Source organism: Scardinius erythrophthalmus (genome assembly GCF_964197995.2).
Source record: "Scardinius erythrophthalmus genome assembly, chromosome: 8".
Lineage (NCBI taxonomy): Eukaryota > Metazoa > Chordata > Actinopteri > Cypriniformes > Leuciscidae > Scardinius > Scardinius erythrophthalmus.
In genome coordinates, this window is record NC_138228.1 from 22176811 (window position 1) to 22203641 (window position 26831).

At 38.6% G+C, this 26831-nt stretch overlaps 4 protein-coding genes across 7 annotated transcripts in view; all 4 read left to right on the forward strand.

Annotated features, from left to right (window-relative positions):
* Positions 1 to 8703, forward strand: part of fchsd2 (FCH and double SH3 domains 2) — a 120258-nt gene extending 111555 nt beyond the window's left edge. For 2 of the 4 annotated variants that reach the window (XM_081371956.1, XM_081371957.1), the window contains 3 exons: positions 3033 to 3204; positions 3304 to 3395; positions 6375 to 8703. In XM_081371956.1, coding sequence (XP_081228082.1) covers positions 3033 to 3204; positions 3304 to 3395; positions 6375 to 6458 — 348 coding nt within the window. In that variant the 3' untranslated portion in view covers positions 6459 to 8703. Of the gene's footprint in view, positions 1 to 3032; positions 3396 to 6374 lie in introns of all 4 variants that reach the window. The other 2 variants (XM_081371954.1, XM_081371955.1) reach the window with 1 other exon arrangement.
* A 2057-nt stretch (positions 8704 to 10760) lies between these two features.
* Positions 10761 to 18384, forward strand: LOC308694309 (NACHT and WD repeat domain-containing protein 2). The gene is made up of 7 exons (XM_081371784.1): positions 10761 to 10967; positions 11163 to 11251; positions 11722 to 11829; positions 13022 to 13225; positions 13294 to 13429; positions 13507 to 14030; positions 14219 to 18384. The coding sequence occupies exons 1-7, from the start codon at positions 10928 to 10930 to the stop codon at positions 17915 to 17917; spliced, it is 4800 nt and encodes a 1599-aa protein (XP_081227910.1). The 5' UTR covers positions 10761 to 10927; the 3' UTR covers positions 17918 to 18384.
* A 420-nt stretch (positions 18385 to 18804) lies between these two features.
* Positions 18805 to 22831, forward strand: rps3 (ribosomal protein S3). Its single transcript, XM_081372603.1, has 7 exons — positions 18805 to 18917; positions 19464 to 19594; positions 19706 to 19799; positions 20633 to 20727; positions 21022 to 21209; positions 22297 to 22506; positions 22765 to 22831. The coding sequence occupies exons 1-6, from the start codon at positions 18888 to 18890 to the stop codon at positions 22500 to 22502; spliced, it is 744 nt and encodes a 247-aa protein (XP_081228729.1). The 5' UTR covers positions 18805 to 18887; the 3' UTR covers positions 22503 to 22506; positions 22765 to 22831.
* A 724-nt stretch (positions 22832 to 23555) lies between these two features.
* kctd14 (potassium channel tetramerization domain containing 14) lies at positions 23556 to 25257 on the forward strand (the record flags this gene model as incomplete). The annotated part of the gene is made up of 2 exons (XM_081371930.1): positions 23556 to 23612; positions 24589 to 25257. 2 exons carry the CDS (start codon positions 23556 to 23558, stop codon positions 25255 to 25257), a joined length of 726 nt encoding a protein of 241 aa, XP_081228056.1.
* Positions 25258 to 26831: the final 1574 nt, after the last annotated feature.

The following is a 26831-nucleotide window of genomic DNA, read 5'->3' on the forward strand; positions in this document are numbered from 1 at the left end:
TATCAAACAATCTGTTTGTCCAGCAAACATTGAACGTAAGATTAACTTAACTCTCAAGGAAAATTATCCTTACAACCACGAGAAAGAGTATCTTTTCCAGGCCTTGAAAAGACACCTTTCTGTGTTTGTAAAATTAGGTTACTTAAATCGTACCAAGATAAAGCATATAGCTAAGATCGAACATTTCAGGGACTAAGTAATATGGGTAATTAAATCAGAGTCAGTCAAGGGCATATGGAATTTAATAATACATCGAACTAAGGAATATATCAAACTACACAATACACACGATTATTATATACATAAAATACAGTTAAACAATACAAGATAACGAATAACAGTGAGAGAGAATAAAATGATCAGAGTTAGAAAAAGATAGAATGCCAGACAAGGATTAAGAGAGAGTGGATGAGAGAGAGAGAAGGATGGGAGATGAGATCGGAAGTGAAAGCAAAAATCTCTGCGATCAGAGATCGCAGTTGGCTATGGCAAAAACACAGACAGTAACCCTTAAGACACAACAAAGAAATCACATTAAAAGTTCAATTCAATAATCGATACTTGCATATGGTTCTGTTTGTATGAGGAAGGAAGGCAGGGTCCTGCGTGTCTTTAAGAGCAGCGTGAGTCGTGTGAGGGGAGGCGTGCGCGTGCTGTGTCTTCCATGCGAGCGCGAGCGCGGGAGGTTCAAATAGTCTCTTTCTTTAAGGTGCAGTTGCCGGGAATGATTCAGGCTAAATTCATTCAGCTCGTGAATGAACCGAGGCGAATAGGAAAACGAAACTAGACTATAGAAAAACATAAAAGAAACAAAAGAAAAGAAAAGAGAAGCAGGCCGAAGCCGGTCCGGACTTGGGTTTCCAAAGTTTTGGAGGAGGAAGAAGAGAGTAAAGAAACTGAAGGTTTTGGCTTTTATCAGTGTCCCGTGTACCGTCCCCTTTCTCTGGATGACGAATCAGTTTAGAGCAGGAAGATTGTCCTGGTGTGTTAATGCCGCCCGACCCTCGTGTGGAATCACGAGGGGCAAAATGTGATATTATGCTCGGGGAATTAAAACGCATGGAACCATAACGTTTATCACAGTCTCTTATCAAAAATCTTCTTCTTCATGCCCAGGGGATCAAAATAACACTAAGAACGACTATTGACAAGGATAGCAACATAGAGATACATTATTTGTGGACACAAAGGCAGTTTAAGATTACATTGCTGTAATTCAAAAACACAACTACTCTAATATCATTCTGGGGAACATGCAAATCACCCAGAACACTCTTTACACAGTTGTAATAGTTGGTAAAATGAGATTTTACTAGTGGAAGTCCATATATGGTAGTGTGCGTGTCTGCGTGTATCTGTGAGGTCAGCATCGGTTGCATCTCGTGGTGCATACCACGTGAGGGGTTGGGGGCTATTTGAAAATGTGTTACTCGGCAAAAACAAAGGTAGTTCTGTGGGCAGACTAACTTGACAGCCTGAGGCGTCATATAATTTTGCTGAGAGAAGCAAGATAGTCCTAGTTGTCCAAAACAACTGAATGGGGTAAGTCTTGTAATTTTGCCTTCAGTACACAAAGGACAAACGTTAGACACAGTAAGGGAATTGTGGTCGCAGCACGTGATAGTATGAGAAACAAACAGGGGCCTGTTCGTTTATTTCATTAAGTCGTGTAAAACATTAACCAGGGCCTGCTTGTAGACACTTGTGTCAGAAAACTAGTCAACTAGGCCTTTCTGGGTATATGCTCATAGGTGTTTTAGCATGAGAGAAACAATCAGGAATCGCTAATTCAGAGCATCTGGCCGGATAGACTGTCAGTGTCGTTACAGCCGTCATAATAATCACAAATACACTTGCATTGCTGTTAAATGAGTTTTATGACTGAATGGCTTGCTCTAACTGTTGCTCTGTCTTCGTCAACAACAAGCGCTTTTGCACCACCTGCTGGTGAGGTTGACTAACAGCAGATGGAGAGTATCTCGGTAATCTATTGCTTTTCCTGCAGTTCGGTTGAATTTACTGTCGAATTTGAACCACTGAATTTGTGGAAGTGAATTTTGCAAAGCGAAATAAAATGGACCAAAAATTGCCTGTTGAATATTATAGGTTGTATTTTTAAACAGTTTGAATATTTTGGAAGTGAAATATGAAAGGTGAATATGGATTATTGAATTTTTAATAATGAAAATGTGTTTGAAATGTTTTTAATTGAAATATTCACAGCTTAAATATTCAACCATGTTGAATTTCAGCCCATAAAAATGCAAGCCCTAAAAATACAATGCATTAAAATGCAAGCATGGTTAATGCAATGCCTATTTTTTTTCAAGTAGTGCAATTCAACAGGCTTTTTGTTTCAAAAACATTTGACATTATTTTACTTCCATATATGTCTAAGATAACCATAAATGTGTGTTCTTTGACAATTAAATATCTCTTTATGATTCAGAGTTTTATATAATTGAATAAAACAGAGTACACTACCAGTCCATTCAAAAGACTGGCTCTGTAATATATATTTTTATGTTTTTAAAAGAAGTCTCTTCTGCTCACCAAGGCTGCATTTATTTGATCAAAAATACAGTAAAAATGCCAATATTGTGAAATATTATTACAGTTTAAAATAACTGTTTTCTATTGTAAAATGTAATTTATTCCTGTGATGCAAATCTGTATTTGAAACCATGATACAGTTTTTCAGGGTTTTTTATGAATAGAAAGTTCAGAAGAACAGCATTTATTTGAAATAGAAATCTTTTGTAACATCATAAATGACTTTACTGTCACTTTTGATCAATTTAATGCATCCTTGCTGAATAAAAGTATTCATTTAAAAATAAATCTTACTCAAACTTTTGAATGGTAGTGTATATTATCAATATCTGACACTGAAAGGTTTGTGTACGCTAGCTTAGCATGTAACATACAATACAATACAATGTTTATTTATAAAGCACAATTTAAAAACAACCGAAGTTGACCAAAGTGCTGTACACAAAAAAAAAAAGTGTAACATGTGTTGTCTTCCCCAGGTGTCCCCGTGCCAAAGGCTTCATTCATCACTTCCTCCTCTGCCGCTGTACGACCAGCCGCCCTGCAGTCCGTACACGAGCCCGGAGACCAGCAGTGCTCCCTCACTGCCCCGCTCACCGTCTGTCAATGGGGAACACAAACTGCCCATCCCGCAGAAAGCCGCTGTTCATAGTAAGACACCAGATACTGTCGTCAGGAAACCTCTTGTGTTACTCTCTATATTCATGTCTGTTAAGATTTTCATTCGAGAATGTTTTGCATTTGGTTTAGATCACAATTCCAGCTTAAGTCCAGAGAGCCCAGGCTTCTCTCAGCCGTTGAGACTCACTCCAGATGGATCCGGACCTGGAAAACTCAGACCTGTATGTGAACCAATCTGTTTTTGGCTGTTTTTATGCATGTTTTATGAACAAACTAGATTGCTAAGTGATTGCTTACTTTGTTTTCAGATCACTAGAGCTTTAAAGTCCAGAGAAATATATCATTTTGTATTTTATAAATGGAATGTATTTTTAAAGTTGTATAGTTTTAAAGATTATTATGTGTGAATCTCATTAAACCTGACAATAACATATGCAGGACATATTTCATCCCCTAAATTTAACAAATTATATTTATCATCAATAAAATTAAAGAAATAAAATTTTAACTAATCGCACATTTTTCTGTAGTTAATTGCGACCTCGAACCTAACATTAAAATTTGTAATAGATTTTTTATGTTGTAACTTGTAATACGTATTTTCACATTAAATATCCAAATTAATGTAGAAACAACATAAAGACAGTTTATTTTAAATATTTGTTTAATGGCATCTTTTTACTAAGTACTAGGGCTGTTTTCGACTAAGGATTTTCATAGTCGAATCTGATTCGTTAGATTTTGCCGTAGTCGACTGATAGTCGAACCTTTTTTTTTAGATAGCAGCTAGATTTTTTCCATTTCAAACAAAAGAGCTAAAAAACACATATATATCACACATATATCATAACATTTCATAAACATGAGGAGCAATATGAGAGAGAAATTTGGTGATGGTTGTTTAGGTACATCAAACCACGTAAAGCTTTTTCACGCCCATGAGAACCGCGTGGAGTCAGCTTTTTAACGCACATGAGAACCGTGTGGAGTCAACTCACAGCCGCTCCCCTGCCCTGCTGAAAATGTGAAGCAGAAACGCTTAATATCAGATAACGTCCATAATAATTGGACTCTGGGTTCGATTTTTTGACCATTTTCAGTGGTTATGAGGAGCAATATGAGAGGGAAATTTGGTAATCGTTGTTTAGGTACATTAAACAGCGTAAAGCTTTTTAACGCACATGAGAACCGTGTGGAGTCAACTCACAGCCGCTCCGCAGCCCTGCTGAAAATGTGAAGCAGAAACGCTTAATATCAGTTAACGTCCATAATAATTGGACTCTGGGTTCGATTTTTTTTTACCATTTTAAGTGGTGAGGAGCAACATGGGAGGGGAAATTGGTAATCATTGTTTAGGTACATTAAACCACGTAAAGCTTTTTAACGCACATGAGAACCGTGTGGAGTCAACTCACAGCCGCTCCACAGCCCTGCTGAAAACGTGAAGCAGGTTTTTGAATACATTTTTATTTATTTACATTAGTAAGCTACAGGACATCTTTCAAAACCTGACCTGCGCGAAAGCGAAAAAATAAAATAAAAATGGTACCCAGCCCTTCTGAAAATGCGAATGCGTCTCTGTCCCCAGCACATTTCAAACCAAAACTGACGCCCATGTATTCGACTATGAGGTTCATAGTCGAATCAGACCTCTCCGAATCGAATCGTCGAATCCTCGACTATTAGAAGTCAGCCCTACTAAGTACCATGAACTATACCACCTATACCAATACTGCTACTGATGTCTCTATTAAATAAGTTTTTTTCTCAGTATCTAAGGATAAAATTAGTAATTATAGCCATTCAGTGTTACAGTATAAAGGAAAGCCATCATTTTTAACATTTAATAGGCTTCAAAAATATATTATAACAATTTTCAACTTTTAAGTGAACCTGTTATAATAAATGACAATCATTTATATATATTTCACCATATGTGAGACTGGATCACAAAATCAGTCACAAGTAGCAGGGGTTTATTTGTGGCAATAACCAACAACACATTAAATGGGTAAAAATTATCGATTTTTCTTTTATGGCAGAAATCATTAGGATATTAAGTAAAGATCATGTTCCATGAAGATATTTTGAAAATTTCCAACCGTAAATATATAAAACATTTATTTTTGTGAGTGAATGCAGCACAATCTCGAACATAAATGGACAACTTTAAAGGGATAGTTCACTTTGAAATTAAATGTTAGTATGTTTTAGCTCACCTCAAGGGCATCCAAGATGTAGGTGTCTTTTTTTCCGCAGTAGTTTCAATTTTGATATTTTTAGGTCAAACCGTTCTTGTCTGTCAGTCATATAATGCAGGTCTATGGTCACTGTCTCAAAGAGCATGCACAGAGTCCAAATTAAACAATTCCCCATCGTCCAAATTAAACAATTCCCCATCATAAGTACACATTGATGGCCTAAGACACGAAACGAGCGGTTTGTGTGAGAAAACGAACAGTATTTATATCGTTGTTACCTCTTGAACACAACCACGTCCAAGTGATCTGAGGGCGCGGGCGGGTATAGATATATACACTAGATGTCGCCTTGGCTACGGTTTCAGTTCGGTTTTTGAACTGCAGTAGCCAAGGCGACATCTAGTGTATATATCTATACCCGCCCGCGCCCTCAGATCACTTGGAGGTAACAACGATATAAATACTGTTCGTTTTCTCACACAAACCGCTCGTTTCGTATCTTAGGCCATCAATGTGTACTTACGAGGGGGAGTTGTTTAATTTGGACGATGTGGAATTGTTTTAATTTGGACTCTGTGCTTGCTCTTTGAGACAGTGACCATAGACCTGCATTATATGACTGACAGACAAGAACGGTTTGACCTAAAAATATCAAAATTGAAACTACTGTGGAAACAAAGACACCTACATCTTGGATGCCCTTGAGGTAAGCTAAAACATACCAACATTTAATTTCAAAATGAACTATCCCTTTAAAGGCGATTTTCTCAATGTTTCAATTTTTTTGCATCCTCAGATTCCAGATTCTCAAATAGTTGCATCTCTGCCAAATATTGTCCTCAATGTCAAAAAATTGACCCATGTGACTTGTTTTGTGGTCCAGGGTCACATATAGGTTATATATAATTTATTTTTCCCAACTTTTTTTTTTTTTTATGACTTACACATTTTATAAGCTAGCTGTTCTATATTAATCTTGTTTATTTTGTGTTTCTTTAGGTTCGGGCGGCACCACCTCCTCCAAAGCAGCACCCTCGCAGACAGGTGGAGAAAACCGAAGAAGTGGAGATCACGCTGGTGTAGAGCGCCGCCCTAGTGGACTGACAACAAACCCCATCTGACCTCTGACCCCTCTCCCACTCCTTATGGAAGGGGCGGGGTGTGCGTTAACCTGCCCTATGAGCATCCTTAAACACCCGAGTGGGCGGAGAACAGCGTCTCAAAGACATCCACTCTTTTTCATAAAAACAAACACCTCTTTTGGCGTCACGGACTGTTTGGTGCCTTAAATCGCTTTCATGCCAAACTCTAATCCTTGTATTCGTAATTACCTAATTGTGCAACGGGAACTTGTTTAAAACTTGGTTTATCCACTCAATGCCAGTAAATGATTAGGTTTGCATCCAAAAACATTGAAAGGAATCACATACAGGGGTTTAGCAGGTGCTAAAAGAGTTTAAAAGAGGCTTCACTTGCACATCCATCTCTTCAGCGGGCTTTTGAAGAGCCGAACATGCAATACAAGGAGTTATTGGAGGGTACAGGAGGCCTGCGTTGTCGTGCAAAAGGGATCAGCCACGAATAGTCCTATTTCCGCATTTCATATGTAATAGCACAGTACATTACTGTCATCATAGGAATGTTATATCCACGCTAAACATCACAGATCATATGGACTTCAAGGAGAAAGGGAACTGTACATGAAAAGCAACAAGGAAAAAAAATGCGGAAGAGGAGAATGAGAAGGACGAGGGTTAAAAAGAGAGGAAGGCTGGTTACTTTGCTCTTTTTTTCCCCAACAGTTTAGCTTGCTCTTCTGTCTTGTGTTGATCTGAAAAAGTACTAACTACATAGCTATATCCTTTTTTCTCAACTTTTCATTATGAAGACCAGTGTTTGTATGTATTACTAATATTTAGTCCTCAAAAATATGCGCGAGACCGATCTAAAGATGTCGTGGTGTCTCTGAGCGTGTGTCTGCAACGTTCGCCTCCGCATTACCGGTATGTGTGCGTCTGTACGGGCGGAACGTAATCATGGAAATATACAGATCAATATACAAGTATCAGTTGAAGTGCTTTTCCAGCCTAACGCATTTCTTATTCTCATGCCGTCGGCACTGTAGAGTTCCGGACGGCGTGCGTTTTGTTTTTCTTTTATCGAGTGTCATGGCAGTATTTGAGATTGTGATGAATTTTCTTCAGATGTGATGGGATAGATTCCCTCCAACAAGCACAGAAAAGGTGGACTGAAAGATGGATAATCATGGAGATGTTTTGTTTTAATTACTGCCGATGAAAGCTAACCTATATTACAGTGTCCTAAGTGCATTTCCTCTGTACAAGGGGCAGCTATGTTTTTTTTTTGTTTTTTTTGCAGTTGAAGAAACATTTCATCTTAAATGAGGAATGCCTGTTATTTCGATTTATCATCATCATCATTATTATTATTTCACAGTATCTTCATGCATATCTTGATATGTCCCAGCACTTTTCTGGAATTTCAGTGCTTTGACCCCTTCATTTTATCATCTTTTTTTAAATGTGTTTGCGTCCCAGCTGCCTCTTTTCGATGATAAAGCTGCCCAGCGTCGTGTTATTGATCTCGTGAGAGTGACTGATTGTAGTTTTCCCATAATATTTGAAAGAGAACAGAGTTATTATGTTCATTCCATAATATAAACAGTGGAAAGAAATTAAAAAAAGATCCATTTTGTGAAATGGTACCATAGTTCTGTTAAGCAAGAACAGGGTCGTTACGAAAAGAACGTGTGTGAGAGTGAGACGTGGGAGGAAACAAAAAAAAACGTTTGTTTAGTAGCCTTTTTTTATCAGAGAGGAAGATGTTTGAGGATCTTCCCTTTGTTTCTATTTTCCTGTCACAACCTATTTTCTTGTTGATCTCGTTGAGATCTTTTGAATGTTATCAAACTTGTTTTGAAGTTTATGGTTAGAGGTTAACGCCCATTGTGTCAAACACCGTTCTCACCTATGAAACGAACGCAAAATTTTTGATATTTTCATTTCCATTTTTTTTATTGCGCTCCCAGTTCTCTTGGCCAGATTCAACTCTTTGGAGCTTCTTCAATAGCATTAGCTGAATATTCTAGTTGTTTTTATTTCTAAAGTGATTTTATTTGCATTTATTCAAATTTGAAGGTGATTCCGAGCTGCTAAACAAAACAAAAAAACAGATGGAATAACAACAATTGACACTTGCTGCAGTGACAATATCAGAGAACAGGTGAAAAATATTCTTTCTGCATATTAGCTGTAAAATTATTTGTATTTATTGTGTACAAATGTTAAATAAAAAATTGGGGAAAGTGCTTCTGCTTTGATGTTTTTTTTTTGTGGACATGGTTGCATGTAAATGCATAGACTTCAGTCACAAATCTTTTTATTTCTTTTTTATTTATTGTTTATTTCATAGAAAATAGTGAAATCACACAAATCTGATTTTTCATGTTATCTATAATATTCAGACGTTTCCCACATTGTAGTAAAAGGGGTAGCAAAAAAAGCAAACACAATAAATTACAAACATAACACCGCATATATTATATTTAGTAAGTGGATGAAGAAAATTTGAACAAGGCTAATCACCTCCTTTCACCCTTTCTTTATGAATATGAGTTTATAGTAACACTTTACAATAAGGTTTCATTTGTTAAAGGAACACTCCGACTTTTTGGGACTTTAGCTTATTCACAGTATCCCCCAGAGTTAGATAAGTCCATACATACCTTTTTCATTTCTGTGCGTTCTGTAAGTGTTATTTGACGCACCCACCGCTAGCCTAGCTTAGCACAAAGACTGGATGTAAATGGATAAGGTAGCATACTAATCCCAATAAGTGACAAAATAATGCAAACATTTTCCTATTTACATGTTGTGATCTGTATAGTCACAGCGTGTACAAATAACAAGGCTATATGAGACAGAGACCATTTTTAATCGTATAAATACTGGGAACTATATTCTCACTAGGCGTAAGAGCACAGCTACTTGGGCGGAGTGGCTACTTGGGCGCAGCACACGAGACGCCCTGTGGTGAGGAGCAGAGAGTTCGCTCAGAGTTGGAGTAATAGAGTCAGCAATTACTAGATAGTAAATTTATAGTTTACAATCATGGGTGTTCGCTGTATCTTGTCTTACAGCTTCCAAAGTTTGTAACTCCTCGTCTGTGTATTCTGGCTCAAAACTATATGGTTCTGGATCTTGGTTTGATAACCAGTAAAATTCCTCTGACAATTCCTCAAAGTCAGCCATGATCACGAGTCACGTTCGCTACTAGCTAGTTAGTCACGTTTGTTTTGTTTACGGAACCATCAACAGGGCGTCTCGTGTGCTGCGCTAATCACTCCGCCCAAGTAGCTGTGTTCCTACGCCTAGTGAGAATATAGTTCCCAGTATTTATACGATTAAAAATGGTCTCTGTCTCATATAGCCTTGTTATTTGTACACGCTGTGACTATACAGATCACAAGATGTAAATAGGAAAATGTTTGCATTATTTTTTCACTTATTGGGATTAGTATGCTACCTTATCCATTTACATCCAGTCTTTGTGCTAAGCTAGGCTAGCGGTGGGTGCGTCAAATAACACTTACAGAACGCACAGAAATGAAAATACTGTGAATAAGCTAAAGTCCCAAAAAGTCGGAGTGTTCCTTTAAGAATTAACAATACTTCTACAGCATTTATTAACCTTAGTTCATTTAAATCTCAAAATTTAGCAACACATTTTCAATTACACTTTACAATGAGGTCTCATTTGTAAACATTAGTTAATTAACTAATGATCAATCTGTTACAGTATTTATTCATCTTTGTTAATGTTAGTTAATAAATACCCAGTTGTTCATTGTTTGTTCATGTTATTCACAGTATTTTAACTAATGTTAACAAATACAACTTTGGATTTTAATAATGTATTAGTAAATGTTGAAGTTAACATTTAATAAGATTAATAAATGCTGTAGAAGTATAATTCTTAGTTTGTTATTCACAATATTTTAACTAATGTTAACTAATGAAACCTTATTGTGTTACCACATTTTCAAGGCCAAATGTTATACTGTTAGCATTAGTAAATGCACCATAAACGTCAAAATTTTAATTGACTAACATTTAAAAAAGGTTAATAAATGGTGTAAAAATATTTCTCATTGTTAGTTCATGTTAGTTAATGCATTTAAAAAAAAGTAAGCTTTTTCTGCTATAGGTGTGTGAATGTTTTCACAAGTTGTTTAAAATCTAGAGTGTGTTTTTGTTGGATGATATCAGACTAGTTTATCAAATCATGCCGCTTGTCTGTCAGTTCTCAAAAGAGTGGGCGGTTCTCCTAGAGTTCCATGTACATAACAGAGACATGTTTCCTGCTGGGAAATGAGATACCAGGCAAAACATGCAGTCACCCTCCTCGCCTCCATCCACAGGCTAATGAGTGTGGATTTGTCACATATTTCTAGAAGAACAAAATGCTTCAGCGGGTTAATTTTATGCTGCCACATGGAATGAATAAGAAACTCTCTCTCTGAAGAAAATTGGATGGCTTGTGTTCAAGTTTATCTGTGCTCCAACCCCGAAGGTATGTATCACAGTTTGTAACATTTTAAATGTTTAGATAAATCTACACTTGAACGAATAAATGTTTCAATCGCTGTAGTTATTCATTTACTTAGTTATTTTACAAATGTTCTTGAAAGGAATAAAAGCAAGTTGTAACTACACCAAAGTATAACTATAATAATATTACTAATATAGTTCATAAATTGTGTTGCAGAATCTGTGGTTGAGAGGAGGTTGCTAAGGCAGAGAGTTTTCCCCAGACTGAGAGAATTTTGCAGATGCACACATGGAGTTGAGTTCAGAGTGAGCAAGCGTTCGTCATTCTCTTTTCTGTCTTCTGTCAATTGACCAGTTTGGAAACAATCTAATTCTAAAGAACATTATAGTTGTGTTGCTTCCCTTCCAGTTGACAGTAACAAATGATTTTTACCACAAGCTCAATTGTGTTTAAATCCAGTGACATGAATAAATAATGTTAATTTCTTTCATTGGAACATTGAGCATTTACCAGCAATCCTACTGTCTCAATAGTAGCTAAACATCATGTATTTTTAATTATGCAAATGACAAAAGACTGGCTGGAATTGTATTGAACTTCTCTTGTTAACACTATACTGCTCTTTAAAAGCATGTCAATAGACAATTTACTGTGTAAACACTGTGGTTGTTTTGGCTAATAGTTCGGATATAATAGGCTGCTAACACAAAGTCTTTTTCCAATCATTTGGTAGATCGTAGATTAATAACTGTCTATGGATCCAACCTCTCTGCAGGTTATTGACCCATATGAAGCAGAAGATCCCCAAAACTGGCCTGCAGAAAAGGAACGACAGCAGATGCTGGAGGACTGCAGGAAGAATTCTCTGGGCCCTTTCTTTGTGGTAACATACTTCTGGTTCATTACAGCATGATTTAATATTGGGGACATCTGTTCCTAATATACAGTGATGTTACCATGGTTAGTTTCTCACTGTAAAAAAAAAAAGAAGTAAAAAATAAAGTAAGTTACCTGGTTGCCTTTAAATGTTGAGTTCATTGAAATAAAAAAAAATAAAAAATTTGTATTGAGGTAATACAATGAAGGAGATTGGTTTAATCAACAGAAACTCAAAATATTATGTTATTAAGTTGATTTGACAAAAGAAAAAAGTGATAACAAATCATGATTTTTGTGTAGGCGTTTAAAGGTGCTCTAAGCAATGTCACAAGTTTGTTAGGCCAAAACATTTTTTTGTCACATACAGCAAACATCTCCTCACTATCCGCTAGCTGCCTGTCCCCTGAACACACTGTAAAAAACGTGATCTCTGTAGACAGCCCAGGCTCCAAAAATGGCAAGAAAAACAAACTGGCCCAGTCTGGACCACGAAACATAACAAACAGTATTCCAGCCAATAACCGACAAGAATGATTTGTGGGTGGGGGTCGGGGGGTTAGTGCACGTGCACATGAAGGGGGGTATGGGGAGTGGAGGAGAGAGAAGCATGAAGAGGGAAGTTAGCTAGAGGAGAGATGTCCTAGACAACGACTAACGTTAAAAATGTATATTCTTGAGAATTTTGATATTGCCGACACACGGCCGAAGAGACGACGTTCCGATTAACAAATAACAAAGAAGAGGGAAAAGAAGAAGGAACGCGCAAAGTTCCTTATTTACATCGGAAAAGCGTTCAAAAGGTGGCGAGAACTCCGCCGGCAGAAGGGCTTCCAATCCGACATTCAGGTGGCTCTGTTTTTGCTGGACAGGTGCGGTAAATCCAGTTTGGTTTTTCTATATGGTTCATGACTGTTTCAGGAAGCACGGAAGGGATGAGGAGGAGGGAGGGTCGAGCTAGCCTCCGTTTTGTTTGACAATACTTTGAACGTCAACAAGTGATTTCACCCAACATCGCTTGGAGCACCTTTAACAATAGAGCATCTCTTTTTGTATTTAATGCAGAGTTTAATAAATGTATGAAAATGTACATTTTAGTGAAGTGATATTTGTGACGTGGGAAAATAATGTCTACCATCTCTCTGGAGGAAAGAAAACGTACCAAATGATCTAATTTTAGTTTTTGTTTCTCGTCTCAGGGGTTTGTGGGTGAACAATATGGAAATGCAAATTTACCTGAGCAGATAGAAGCCTCAGAGTTCCAGTGTGTTCTTCAGGTATGCCAACGCATGGGCCTCAGGACCGACATACTGGAGAGATGCTACCACAGAGATGAGAATGCCATTCCTCCTTCGTTCTGTATGCTCAATCCGACAGGAAATTTTGATCAACCTGGTGTCCAGGCAAGTAATATTTTTGCACTATTGGTGCACAGCACCAGATAATTTACTCCTTAATCTTTTGTCATCAGCGAGAGAATTCAAGTGAAGAGAACAACTGGTGCAAGGTACTTCCAGAGGTGAGGAGAATCCTTCATGATGTTGTGAACCAATGTGTTCAGGAGGGGACTATGACACATGACAAAGCTCAGAAATATTTCCAGTCAGGTAAGTCAGTGTCTGTTTAATTGCGCATAATTACTACATAATCAAAAGTGTCTAATTTATGTTTATTTTGAAACCAGCTCTTGAAAATGACATCCTCTATGCCTACGAAAACCTTTCCATTGAAGATATCCCAAGATGTATTTGCTATGTTCATAAAATAACTATCCCACTGAAACCAAATGGAGTGCCCCCAGAGCAACAAACCCAGTTTCACCGGCTGTCCCAGCTCCGAGATCACTTCCTGCCAAGTTTGGTTGCCTCCCACAAAGCCCTGGTGTACTGCACCAGCACAAAGTGCAATCGTTTTCAAGGTTACACTCCCGAGAAGAGGCTCAACTTTGCTGTTGGTCTGAGTGAGCAGCTACATACTGATCTCAAGAGACTCATTGACCGTGCTGTCTCAAAGGAAAGGGCTGTTACAGTTGATGAATCTGGCCAGAAAAGCCTGTGCCACATATTATCCTCTCTTTACAGAATTGAACGGGCAGAAGTCGAACATGTTAAATCCTACCTAAGGGGAAAAAATACAATATTTCCTTTCATACTCAACGGTGGACCATGCTCAGGCAAAACTGTACTTCTGGCTCACTGTGCAAGTCAGGTATCTCTCAGAAAATGTTTTGTAACCTTTCAATTTGATAAATAAGCAATAATTTGAGATTGTATATGTTTAGTAATATACAGTAGTCAACATTTGAAGTGGATCAAAAAATGAAAAGTTTTGATCCACTTCAAATGTTGACTACTGTAGTATAAATATGACACTCATGAGGCCTTTTGTGTTTGCAGGCATCCGTATGGTTGAAGGACCTGGATCCTGAGATTATTGTGTACTTCATAGATGTCAACAACTCCCTGAGACAGCTTCTCAAAGATTTTTGTGAAAGGGTTGATTCAAGTAGTACCTCTGTCAACAACATCTTTCAACTAAAAGAAAACTTTAAAAGGCTCCTGACCTCAAGATCACCATCCAAGAATCCTCTGGTGCTCATCATAGATGGTCTTGACCAACTGCCAAAGACGGATGTACAACTTGACTTGACATTCCTTCCCGAATCACTAGCTTCAAATGTAAAGCTTCTCATTTCCATTACTGCAAACAGGCCTGCATCCTTGCTGAAGATGTTTTACCCAGATTCAACCCTGTTCTATGAGTTGCAACCAGTAGAGAGTAAAAGCTGCAGCCAGCTGCTGACAACACGTCTTCAGGAGTCCAACAGAAAGATCACCTCAGGCCAACAGATGTATGTGAATCAGGCTTTTAAAAAATGCTCTGTCCTGCTATACATGGAGCTCATTCATAGACAGGCAATCCACTGGAACTCAGAGTTTGAGATTACGGAGAACACTCTGGTCCAAGAGGTCCATAATAACATTGTTCTGATGTTTGATCATCTGGAGAGGAAGCATGGGAAAGCTTTAGTCTCCAAAGCTTTAAGCTATCTTACCATTGCCAGGTATGGCATAACCGCAGTTGAGTTGACGGATGTTCTTTCTTGTGATGATGAAGTTCTAGCATGTTTTCTTCCACAAGGCGATGACGTACCACTTATTTTGAGGGTCCCTGAAGTTGTTGTGGAAAGTCTTCTTTCAGACCTGAAGGGGTTTCTGGTCCTGAGGAACATTTTAGGTACCCAAACTCTTTTCTGGGTCAGCAGACACTTCCCCTTGGTCATATGTAAGAGGTACCTGTGTTTAGAAGAAACATGTCAGAAGACAAATCATGTGCTGTCCGATTATTTCAGTGGCTTTTGGGCAAATGGCACAGCAAAGCCTTTGATCAACAAAGGCATGGAAATCCCAACCTCTTCAGATGTCCCACAAAATATTTACATTGACAGACAAGTACCAAGTCAACCTTGGATCTTTTCTCCTCCTTTCTATATCTCTACTGCTGTGAGTCCATCAACAAGAACATATCCCAATTTGAGAAAACTCTACGTACTCTCTTTCCATTTGTTGAAAAGTGGAAGAATTGACGAACTTGGTAACCAAATGATTTCTCAACAATACCTCCAGGCAATGCTGAAAGCAGCACTGGCTGATGAACTGTTTCTGTGGCTTGAGAGGACATCTCAGTTGGTTTTTCCCAGGGAACTTCAGCTCCTCCACGTCATCTTGAGATCTTCAGCATGTCTACTGAGGAACAAACCAGCCTATCTCCCAACTGTACTGCAAGCCAAACTCCTTCCTTTTCTGAGTGTTTTTCCTACATTGGAGGAATGTGTTAATTCAGCAAGGTCTAAAGGTATGATCCCACAAAATGAAGTGTATGCTGTGTTGCCTCCAATTCCTTCAGTCCCTTATACACACTGTACACTACAAGAGTCAACAGCTTCCCAGATCATGCAGTCAGCTGGATCTCAAGGTGGTACTGTGGTGGTTATACTGGAAAATGGCGCTGCTTGGGTTTGTAATGGAGGTATATTTGAAGGCTTCAAACTTACCAAATCCTCGAATCTGCAGTTCACAAGTGTCAGTAGTTCTGAAAACATATTCCTTCTCAGCACCCATTGCGGTAAACTTGTCTTGTTGGATGCAGGTGTTAATGCACAGCCTCAAGAAATTCAAACCCAACACAGAGAAAACAGGGAAAATGCCATTCTTGAGGGTGTCTTGGTGTCCGCTGACAAAATATTTGTGTGGTGGAGAGGACAAAACATTGTTAGTGTATTTGTTGATAGGGAGGAACATACCCAACTGCACTGCGCTTATGAGATAACCTGTGTGTCATGTTCTGAGGACGCAGATATCATTTACTGTGGACAGAATGAAAGTTCTGTGACAATATTTGATTGGCCCAATGGCGAGCTTTTAGCCACCTTCACTTGTCCAAAAGATATACCATTAATTGAGATTATTCACTCTGAGGGTGATGGGATGATTACATGTGTAGATCAAGCAGGAAATGTATTTGCTTGGAATCTTGAGATTATAACAGAACCAGTTCTGATTGGTGAGAACCATTGCACAACCAAGGATAAGGTTTTAAACACAGACCAGAACGGAGACAACATTCTCCTAATATGCAAAAAGCATCAAATACAACTTATTGACATACATCAAATTAATGTACTTGATCACTTCAATCCCCCGAGAGGAAAAACATTTAAGCAAGCCATAATGGATCAAAATTCACGATTCATCCTTGCTTTACTGTGCAATTGCCCATTTCTTCTAGTCTGGAATTGCTCCTCCGGACAGTGTGTGTTGAGTCTGGACACTGCTAACTGTCAAGCTAGTAAACTTCTGAAATGTGGAGCCACTTACTTGGCAGCAATAACAAGTGTAAGTGTTCTTATTTGGGACATGGATCTCATTACAGCTTCAGCATTGGGCCCAAAATCTGGAAAGAGGGTGAAGATGGTGGCTGTCGGATCTAATGGTGGAAGCTGTTACTCAGCAGATGGCTCAGAACTTGTGTGGAAGTGGGCAATATCAAGTGGCAAAGTAGAAGCCCGCTTCCTTCACCAAGGTTATGTGGAGTCTATGTCCGTCTCTGGAGATGGCAACTACCTTGTGAGTATTGCAACAGGAGACATATATGTCTGGGACACCAACAGTGGGGAAAATATTCACAGAATCTCTGGTAGTCAAGCATACAAGGTCTTAATAACTCCCAAGGGCAACTGTGGAGTTGCCCTGTCAGAGACAAGTCCATCAAGGGTGTGGAAGTTGCAGAGTGGACACATGATTTGCAGCATTCATCATCTTCTCAGAAATGCTGCAATTTCAGCAGAAAGCACCTTCCTTTTAGGTCTTAACAGTGGGAATCTCTTGGCTGTCAGCCTCTGGTCTGGTAATGTTAGCAAATGCTTCTCGTGCTCCAACGGGTCAGATGTTGTTGCTTTCCATTCTCTGCATGGCAATCCAGATTATGTGATTGTTGCTTCAGCCTCAGGCACTGTGTACTCCTGGAGGTTAACAGAGGATACTATTTGTCATCAATTCAAGTTGCCAGACTCTTCCTTGTGTCAACCTGAGATTTTTAGCCTATCATCAGATGGGGGGTATGCCATACTTTCTATATCTGAATCCACTATTAACATCTTAGACTTCTCCAACAGTAAACTCTGCTCTTTGAGAACCGAAGGACCAGTTCAGCAACCACATGTGACTGTAGGTGTTTCTGGTCAATATTTGGTCTATACATGTTTCTCCTCTCTGGTGTGCCACAATAAATCCTGTGATCTCCATGAAAAACCGATGCTGGTAGTCATACGTCTGACTGATGGGGAGACCGTAGGTAGGTTCTTTTTGTGCAAGAACCCCTCTACTTTCACTGTGTCAGAGGATTTGTTTGTGTATGTAGGGTATGAGGACGGTTCTGTTGGGGTTTATGCTGTTATTGACACCAAGATGGGTAAAAGCTGGAAGGAGGATGGTCAAAGCCCAACACTTTTGTGTCCATTGGATGAGCAATTGATTTGGTCGCCTTTGGTCAGTCCTAACCTTACGTGGGTTGAATTGCCACTGCAATTGTTTTAAATAGTTCCAGTGTGAACAATTCTGCTTTTGGCACTGAGGTCCAAAAGGAATGTATATATGTAAAAATGTAGTTTTACATTGTCGTATTGTTTTGACATGAAAATGAAAAAAATATATATATTCACAATTTTCCAGAATGCCAAGACTGTGTTTGTGATATGTGATATACATGTTTATCATACAAAATATGTTAGTTCATCTCACATAAGTCAGGATTCAAGAAGAAATCAGGTGTGAAAATGTAAATGATTTAAGGCTTACAGAGGATAATATACCATTTTCTGTATTATATTTTCTTTTGACTTATCTATGATACATGTTTTGTATAGCTGATTGCTGCATAGCCATGCATGATTTTGATCACTTTGTATTAGAATGAGTTTTGTATTAAAGCTGGAAAATAGCTATATAAAAATCGTTTCATTTTATTAATGTTAATAATAATGTGACATTGTGGTTCAACTTGCAAAAGACAATAAAAATAATAAGAAAAAGTTACATTTATTTGTTATTTTGATGTGTTTTATTGTAGTGCAGAGTGAAAAGAATGAAAAACGTATCAAAAATAACTTTATTTAAACACTTTTACATTATTAAACAATACTTTATTAATTTTGGGGTAATAGTGGTCTGTCTCTCTCTCTCTCTCTCTCTCTCTCTCTCTCTCTCTCTCTCTCTCTCTCTCTCTCTCTCTCCCCTCACACATGCATTAGCCTATTCAACTTTTTATTAAATAAATCATTACAAGTGTTTGATCCGGAAAATAATAGAAGAGCGGCAATTACATGTCGCAGGTCTAAATTTTGTACAATTTAAAAACAAAATGCGGTCACGACCATAGAGATTACCGCGTGTAACGTAAGGACTACAATTCCCATCACCACATCCATTCATACGGAAGTAATCCTTTGCCATAAGTGCACTTCCGCTCCAATGCCAATTCCTTTTCCTGTCTGCGGCCTCTGACAAGATGGCGGTGCAAATCTCGAAGAAGAGAAAGGTTGGTACGAATTTCACCGCAAATATATGTAATTAAAGCACATGGGTGCGAAATAAGAGTTGTACATTATTACTATGGTACTTAATTATAATTAAAGAGGTTCAGATGAGGATTTTAAAAGGCTGTATATGTGGATTGAGCTGGATGATGTCGGCACTGAATCTGATGTGAAACATGGCAGATAAACGCAGCGCTGCGTTCAGTCTACTTTCAAAATTTGTGCGGTTCAAACATGTATATTATAATACAGAAGTGATCTTTAAACACTTTATATGTATCCGGAAACTTTTGTTAGTATGACTGCAAGAACTTGACACTTCATTCAGGTATGGACTATATGTAGAGATAAATATATCAGCAGTTGTACATGCAACACAAATATTTCTAGTGTCGAACAGCATATAGTTTGTCTTTTACCTTTGTGTAACATTTGTCATGGGGTTTAATACAAAACAATGCAAGTAAGATGTAATTGTTTATGATTATATAAGACTGTCACTTGTCTGCAATTTAGTAATGTTAATCATTTGTATGTTTATCAATCAGTTCGTGTCAGATGGCATCTTCAAAGCTGAACTGAATGAGTTCCTGACCCGAGAGCTCGCCGAGGATGGGTACTCCGGTGTGGAGGTCCGTGTCACGCCAACAAGAACAGAAATCATCATCCTAGCCACCAGGTGTGGGCTATATCTACTTCTTTAGTTCCATGACCACACGTGTTTAAAAGCATTGATGTTGTTTTAACTCCAGCATAGAGTGAAATAACTTAATCCGTTTGTCATTTTTAGGACCCAGAATGTCCTGGGAGAGAAAGGCCGCCGCATTCGTGAACTGACTGCTGTCGTTCAGAAACGATTTGGGTTCCCCGAGGGCAGTGTGGAGGTAAGATTAGTGAAGTTATAAATGGGGTCCAAAACTAGTTTGGGATGGGTAGTTCTGATGTATTGGGTTTTGTTACATTGTCTGAGTGAGACTGAGATTCCCTTCAGTGATGATACGATGACGAGTCGGAAAAGGGCCCGTTCTGTTTGAGGATTCTGGGTCAGGTTTCACGTTCTGTGCGTCTGACTTCAGGTCCTCAAAGCGGCGAGTCCAATCGCTTGAAGACATATGAGGCATTTGTCTGAGAAGGGTGGATGGATGGAAAGCTGGCAGTGTGTTTTAATTGTACTCCGGATTATTTTTTCTTTCCATATCCTGTTTATATTTCTATATCACGTTTGTTGTCCTCGGGCCTGCTACGGTGTGCTGCGCTAGGTTATTAAAATGAGTGAATGCAGTACTATAACAGTACATTGTAATTGACTAAATATTTCAAACAGATTCATAAGTACTAAGTTTTAACTTCTCAAATCTTTAGTGAATTGTGGTGCATTTTTTTTCTAGGGATCAGTGGAATTATTTAAAAATATGAGAAACCCCCCCAAAAAATTAGATTGAGTAGATACAGTATTCTATCAGTACAACGCTATGAGTAGAAAGTGTAATGTAACATCATTGAAACTAAATATTTTAGACTTTACTAATTTCTCATTGTAAATTGGACCTTAATACAAGAAACATTTACATTTGATTGTGGCAGGACCTCGCAAGGATGATCATATTTTGGGTCCATGGCATCTGATTTAATCACTATTGCGATCAGGTGATTACATAGTTGTAACAGACCTGTTTCATTGGTTAGTTCTGACGTATTGGGTCTTGTCTCATTGTAGCTGTACGCTGAGAAGGTCGCCACCCGAGGTCTCTGCGCCATCGCTCAGGCAGAGTCTCTGCGCTACAAGCTGCTCGGAGGACTGGCTGTCCGTAGGTAAGCGTTTACTTCCTAGCACGCCATGCAACTTTACCAACTGAGATTCCCTTCAGTGAGGATACGATGACGAGTCGGAAAAGGGCCCGTTCTGTCTTTGAGGATTCTGGGTCAGGTTCACGTTCTGTGCGTCTGACTTCAGGTCCTCAAAGCAGCGAGTCCAATCGCTTGAAGACATATGAGGCATTTGTCTGAGAAGGATGGATAGAAAGCAGGCAGCTTGTTTTAATTCGAGTCCCGATTATTTTTCCTTTCATATCTTGTTTTATATTTCCATATTTTTGTTGTCCTCAGGGCCTGTTACGGTGTGCTGCGCTTCATCATGGAGAGCGGGGCCAAGGGTTGTGAGGTGGTCGTCTCTGGTAAACTGAGAGGTCAGAGAGCCAAATCCATGAAGTTTGTGGATGGCTTGATGATCCACAGTGGAGACCCCGTTAACTACTACGTTGACACTGCTGTTCGCCACGTCCTGCTCAGACAGGGTGAGGAAGATGAATTGAACTGATGGCTCTCTTGAAGTTTTGTTTTTGCCAAATCTTAAGCTAGTCATTTTAATGGGAAGTTCACTTCCTTAACACACCATGCACACTTGCCGACTGAGATTCCCTTCAGTGATGATACGATGACGAGTCGGAAAAGGGCCCGTTCTGTTTGAGGATTCTGGGTCAGGTTTCACGTTCTGTGCGTCTGACTTCAGGTCCTCAAAGCAGCGAGTCCAATCGCTTGAAGACATATGAGGCATTTGTCTGAGAAGGGTGGATGGATGGAAAGCAGGCAGTGTGTTTTAATTGTATTCCAGATTATTTTTACTCCAGTTTATCTTTCTATATCACATTTGTTGTCCTCAGGGCCTGCTGCGCTAAGTTCTTAAGTTCTGCGCTAAGTACTGAGGGGAAAAAAATGCAATGTAACCAAATGGAAACTAAATTTTATCCATAGAATATTTCAAACAGATTCATGAGTACCGAGTTTTACCTTGTCAAATCTTTAGGTCAGTGCAATTTAAAAATATGTATAAATATTTTAAATTAACTTAATTGATTCTAAATATTTGCTAATATTTCTTATTGTCAATTGGGTCTTGATACAAGAAACATTTACATTTGAGGGTGGCAGAACCTCACAAGGATGAACATTTGGGGTCCGTGGCATCTGATTTAATCACTATTGTGATCAGGTGATTTAGTTGTAACACCCATTTCAGCTTGTGATTCAAATCAGCAAGTCTGAGCTGATGCACATCTCTGTTAAGTACTTGGACATTAATGTGCGAAGCTTTTGCCATTTAAAACCGTTTGGTTTAGCATGGCACCACTAATGTCTCATATTGAGTAACTAATCAATGTTCCAAAAGGAATCTCTGAACCGAATTATCTTCCCTTCGGTGATGTAATGAACCAGAATTGCATTGTTTTGTACGTTTTCAGAGCAGTGTGACGATTTAGAGGCGTTAGTCTGAGAAGGTTCTGAATGCTTTGAAGCTTATGGTAAAGATCAAATGGGTTGGAATTATACTTGTTCTTCAGGTCAAAGTTTTATATATCTTTCTAAATCTGTATGTTCATATAGGTGTGCTTGGAATCAAGGTGAAAATCATGCTTCCTTGGGATCCCAGTGGTAAGATCGGCCCCAAGAAGCCCCTGCCTGACCACGTCAGCATCGTGGAGCCCAAAGATGAGGTCCTCCCCACCACCCCAGTGTCCGAACAGAAGGGGGCCGGGGCCAAGGCCGAGGCCCCAGTCATGCCACCAGGAACCCCAGTGCCGACTGCATAAAGAGGTAAGGGGTAAACCCCAGTATTAGTGTCAAGTACCCTTCAGTGATGATTCGATGACGAGTCGGATTGAGGCCGCCCTCTGAGGATTCTGGGTCAAGCTCACGTTCTGTGCGTCTGACTTCAGGTCCTCAGAGATCGTGTGTCCTCTTAGATTGAAGATTTTGAGGCATTTGTCTGAGAAGGGATTTTCCTCGTTTGACTATTTGTCTTTGAAATGCTTTTTTTATTATTTTTCTAACAGATGTTTCTGTCTCTTCCAGGTTGACTGATCATTGATGGAAGGCCTACACTTTTCTGTATAATAAAATGAAAGAAGAAATGGGGAAATGTTGTCTGTTTTCATTTGATTTAAATGAGTGTTGTTTCAAAGCTGTTACGAATGCTCCCAGTACTTCTAGGTTTTAGTAGCTATACTTTAGCTTTTTTACTAGTAGCTTTACTGGCCGATGGTGTCCCATAATGTAAATACACACTCATAAGGCATGTTATCCATAAAAGGTGTATCATGCATGTTAGTGATTTGAATTTTTCTTTGCTGCATTTACTGATTTTATATAAATTTAAGTGTTGCGTATGAAGGCATGCAGAATGTTTTTACCCTACTGGTATGCTTGTGTGGTAATCTCTATACACTTATAGTTTTATTTAATTACAGCTTTATTTTTAGATGAAAGGCCACTGGTTTTCATTTACTGTTAGTTCCTGAACCTTTATGGCACAAAACATTTGGGGATTTTGAATTTTCTAACCTGAATAGATGTGCTGTGAAGGTGTCAGCTGACACCGTGTTATTTGGTTTTCTAAAGTACTACAAAAGCATTAAACATGGTACTTTTGTTAGTGGACTAAACTATTTGAGAATTTTTTTTTAAGAGAGAAAAGTAGTCGCTTATCTATTCAAGAAGGCAGCGGTTGATCTGGCAGTGCAGGTCTGCTGTACCTGTGTGTGTCATGGGTGGATCTTATAAAGTTACACACACCACACACACCTGATTCTCGCAGCTTGACCTGTTGCTGACTGCTTGAAGAACTCCAGCTTTAACTGAAGACAATGAGTTTACCGGACTACAAATCTCCTGGAAAACAGTCCTCAGCACCTGTACAGTCGGTAAGACGTTAAACATTTACGTGAATATGAATGTCACTTTGTAACATTTTCAGCGTTATATTTCATGTAACAGCTGTTCTGTGTTTCAGCTGTGCTTTCGATCGTCTGATGTGTAATTTTGTAAAATTCATTTAATTTTGACACGTTATAACGTTGTCTCTGTCTAAGTGCTATTGAAGTTCACGGTATATTTTCACAGCACTGCCTGTAAAGCAAATACATTCGAGTTGTGCGTACTTAATACACGATACTTAGTAACAAGAAAGTAGTTATTTCCCAACAGTATTGTATGCTTAAGGCGGAAGCAGGTAAAAGATTAAACAACGTCTGTCTTTTCGACATGAATTTTGCATTTTATTTTGATTACAAAGTTTACTTAGTCTACCAAAAAACTTAAACGTTTTTTAAATTCCAAATACTGAGCAATGAGCATGTAACATTTATGGCCAGTAAATCTGCTGCATCCTTCAACTAGTTCACTTTTCTATTTTTTTTTTTTTTGACAGTACTAAAATGCTGGCGTAAATGGCGTTATTTTATATATTTATGACGTACTATCACGACACTACCATGTTTTTAGCAATTCTCTAAAAATACCTTTACCATGTAAATACCATGTTATGTCAATATGAAAATCTGCTATAATTTTAGTGTTTTTGCTATATTTATGCACATTTTACAAATCTGATTAAAATTAATACTGTGAGGTTTCCCCCTTTTTTCTAATTACCAATTATTCAGGGAGATTTATTGAAGTAGTGAAGTCTTATTTTGATGCTTTGCTTGATTCCTCAAAACTTGCTTAATGTTAGTGTTTAATTATGCCTTATGTCATTTCACCATAGAGAGGTTAGACAGTTAAAGACTGTAAACATCTTTCAGGCTATCAAAAGTTTAAAACAAACTACTTTATAACCTGTTGAGCTCATATCAAAGCAACATGACCTTCTTATTTGCTTGTTTTCTCTGTCCACAGAAATCCCAAGTTGTGCAGCTGAATATCGGAGGTCATGTCTTCAGCACATCCCTGGGGACCATCCGGAAATTCCCAAACTCCACACTGGCAGACCTGTTCAACGGATCCACCAAACGGATGGACCCCGAGGGTCGTTACTTCGTAGACCGTGATGGGACTCATTTTGCATACATCCTTGAGTACCTCAGAACAGAGAAAGTTCCTACTGATCACCTGCAGGAAGTGCACAAGGAGGCGCTTTACTATGACATCAAACCTCTGGTCAAAGCCATTGAGGAGACGCCTCAGTTCTTTGGAGAGACGGTCGGAAGACAGCAGTTTTTGGCCCGTGTGCCGAATTACCGTGAAAACCTGGAGGTGATTGTCCGGGTGGCCAGAGCGGAGGCCATCGCCTCACGCTACTCCAACATAATCGTGTGTGTTGTGAGGACAGAAGAGGATTTAGCCAGATACAATGATGCCATTGACAGTCTCGGCACCCCAAAAGAGTCTGTGGTGAGCTTTGGTCCGTGGAAAGCTCCAGCATCAGTGGATGACCTGTTAGATTGCGTCAAAACGGACATAGAGGCCAAAGGATATAAAGTAAAGATACAACCACACAGCATAGACAAAGGATTTCTCTTTAAGAGCTACAACTTCTTCTACAAATTGGTTTTCACCTGGTGGTAAAGAGCGTGAGGCTCAACATTTTAGGCCTTTCATGACCTGAATACAAGATGAAGGAATGTTTTATACATGATTAACTTATCACACAAATCACATTTATCAAACATCTGTCCCTTTAGCAGACCCACCTATATGACAGGCAGCTGCTAATGATGTATAATGAAGATCTTATCTGTCAGTATCTGTTCAACCCTTGTTTAATATTGACTCAAGTCATGCTATCCTGGCCTTTGGCTGAAAATAGCTTCTGCATGGACGTCTCTTGTCGTTTCACAGACAGGTCTTAGATTAAGCCAGGATTAGGTTAGGGTTAGGAAATGTACGATTTTTAGGTTAGAAAGTTTAATTAGTTCAATTAGGATTCAAACATCTTTGATCAGCAAAATGACATAGGCCTATTTAAACGTTTTTTTCCATTGGGAAAAAAAATCTTCATGCCTTAAAATAGCTTGTAACTCTACACCCGTGCCTCATTTAGTATGTACACAGTTCTATGAATATGCAAATTAGCCCCGCCTCCACTCACTCACACCAGCTCAGACGATCACATGTTGACGTAGTTTGTGACGTCGGAAACACCAGCGATTTCAAACCGTGTTTTTGAGACTGTCTTTGGTAGTTATTGACTTATTAATTTGCACATGGTTTGTCTTAAAGCATTTTAAAAACACCACATAGACATATAAACAACATTAAAAGCTGGATTTGCACCACAGGAATACTTTTATAAACGTGCCATAGAAAAAAATGACTGGTGTGCATCTTGAGACAAAACAATGGCACTGACATATTTTAAGATATTCCAGTGCAAATTTATTTTAGTTAAAACAGCTCAAACTTGAGTTTTAGTCTAGGGCTTAAGCCTTGTCTGTGGGGCTAAAGTTTTAAAGGAATATTCTGGTTCAATAAGTTTTATCAGCAGCATTTATGGCATGCTGTGGATTCAAACAGAATATTATTTTGACTAAAGTGTGTGCGTATGTGTGCAGAAATGCACTTAAAATAGAAGTCTGAGTAAAACATACAACATACACTTCATGCAGTTTATTGTAAGTCTTAAGTGCAGTGTTTGCCACATGGTGCTGGTAAAAGGCTTTACATCAATATTTGGTCTTATGGAATGTTATTGGGTTATTAATTTGTCCATATCTGCAAACTGCACCATTTTATAACTTTTAACATTTATGCATTTGCCTGATGCTTTTTATCCATGGATTTTATGTGACAGCTCATGCGTTCCCCAATGCATACTTTAAGAATGAACATTTTTCATCCACAAACAGGTCCACTTGTCTTCATACCAATAGTACCTTAATTTGTGCTATGTATATACAATATGTAAGGGTTAATGCCCGCGAGGTGTCCATTGTCAGGTATTGGACAACGCACGGTTGCCTCCGCCGAAGTCCATTAAGTTAATACCTGACAATGGACACCTCGAAGGGCATTAACCTGCTTATACCATGGTCACTTGCCAAATAACACATTTTTAAAACATTAGTTTATATTTTAATTAGTTTTACAATCGAAATCTAAAGTTTTTACAAACAATAACTTGGTTTCCCTGGTTACGCCTG

Coding starts and splice junctions, on each gene's coding strand:
- rps3 (XM_081372603.1), top strand. CDS start 18,888: ATGGCGGTGCAAATCTCGAAGAAGAGAAAG. Junction 20,728..21,021: donor GGAGGACTGGCTGTCCGTAG/GTAAGCGTTTAC, acceptor TGTTGTCCTCAG/GGCCTGTTACGGTGTGCTGC. Junction 21,210..22,296: donor CCACGTCCTGCTCAGACAGG/GTGAGGAAGATG, acceptor ATGTTCATATAG/GTGTGCTTGGAATCAAGGTG.
- LOC308694309 (XM_081371784.1), top strand. CDS start 10,928: ATGGCTTGTGTTCAAGTTTATCTGTGCTCCAACCCCGAAG. Junction 11,252..11,721: donor CACATGGAGTTGAGTTCAGA/GTGAGCAAGCGT, acceptor ACCTCTCTGCAG/GTTATTGACCCATATGAAGC. Junction 13,430..13,506: donor TCAGAAATATTTCCAGTCAG/GTAAGTCAGTGT, acceptor TTTTGAAACCAG/CTCTTGAAAATGACATCCTC.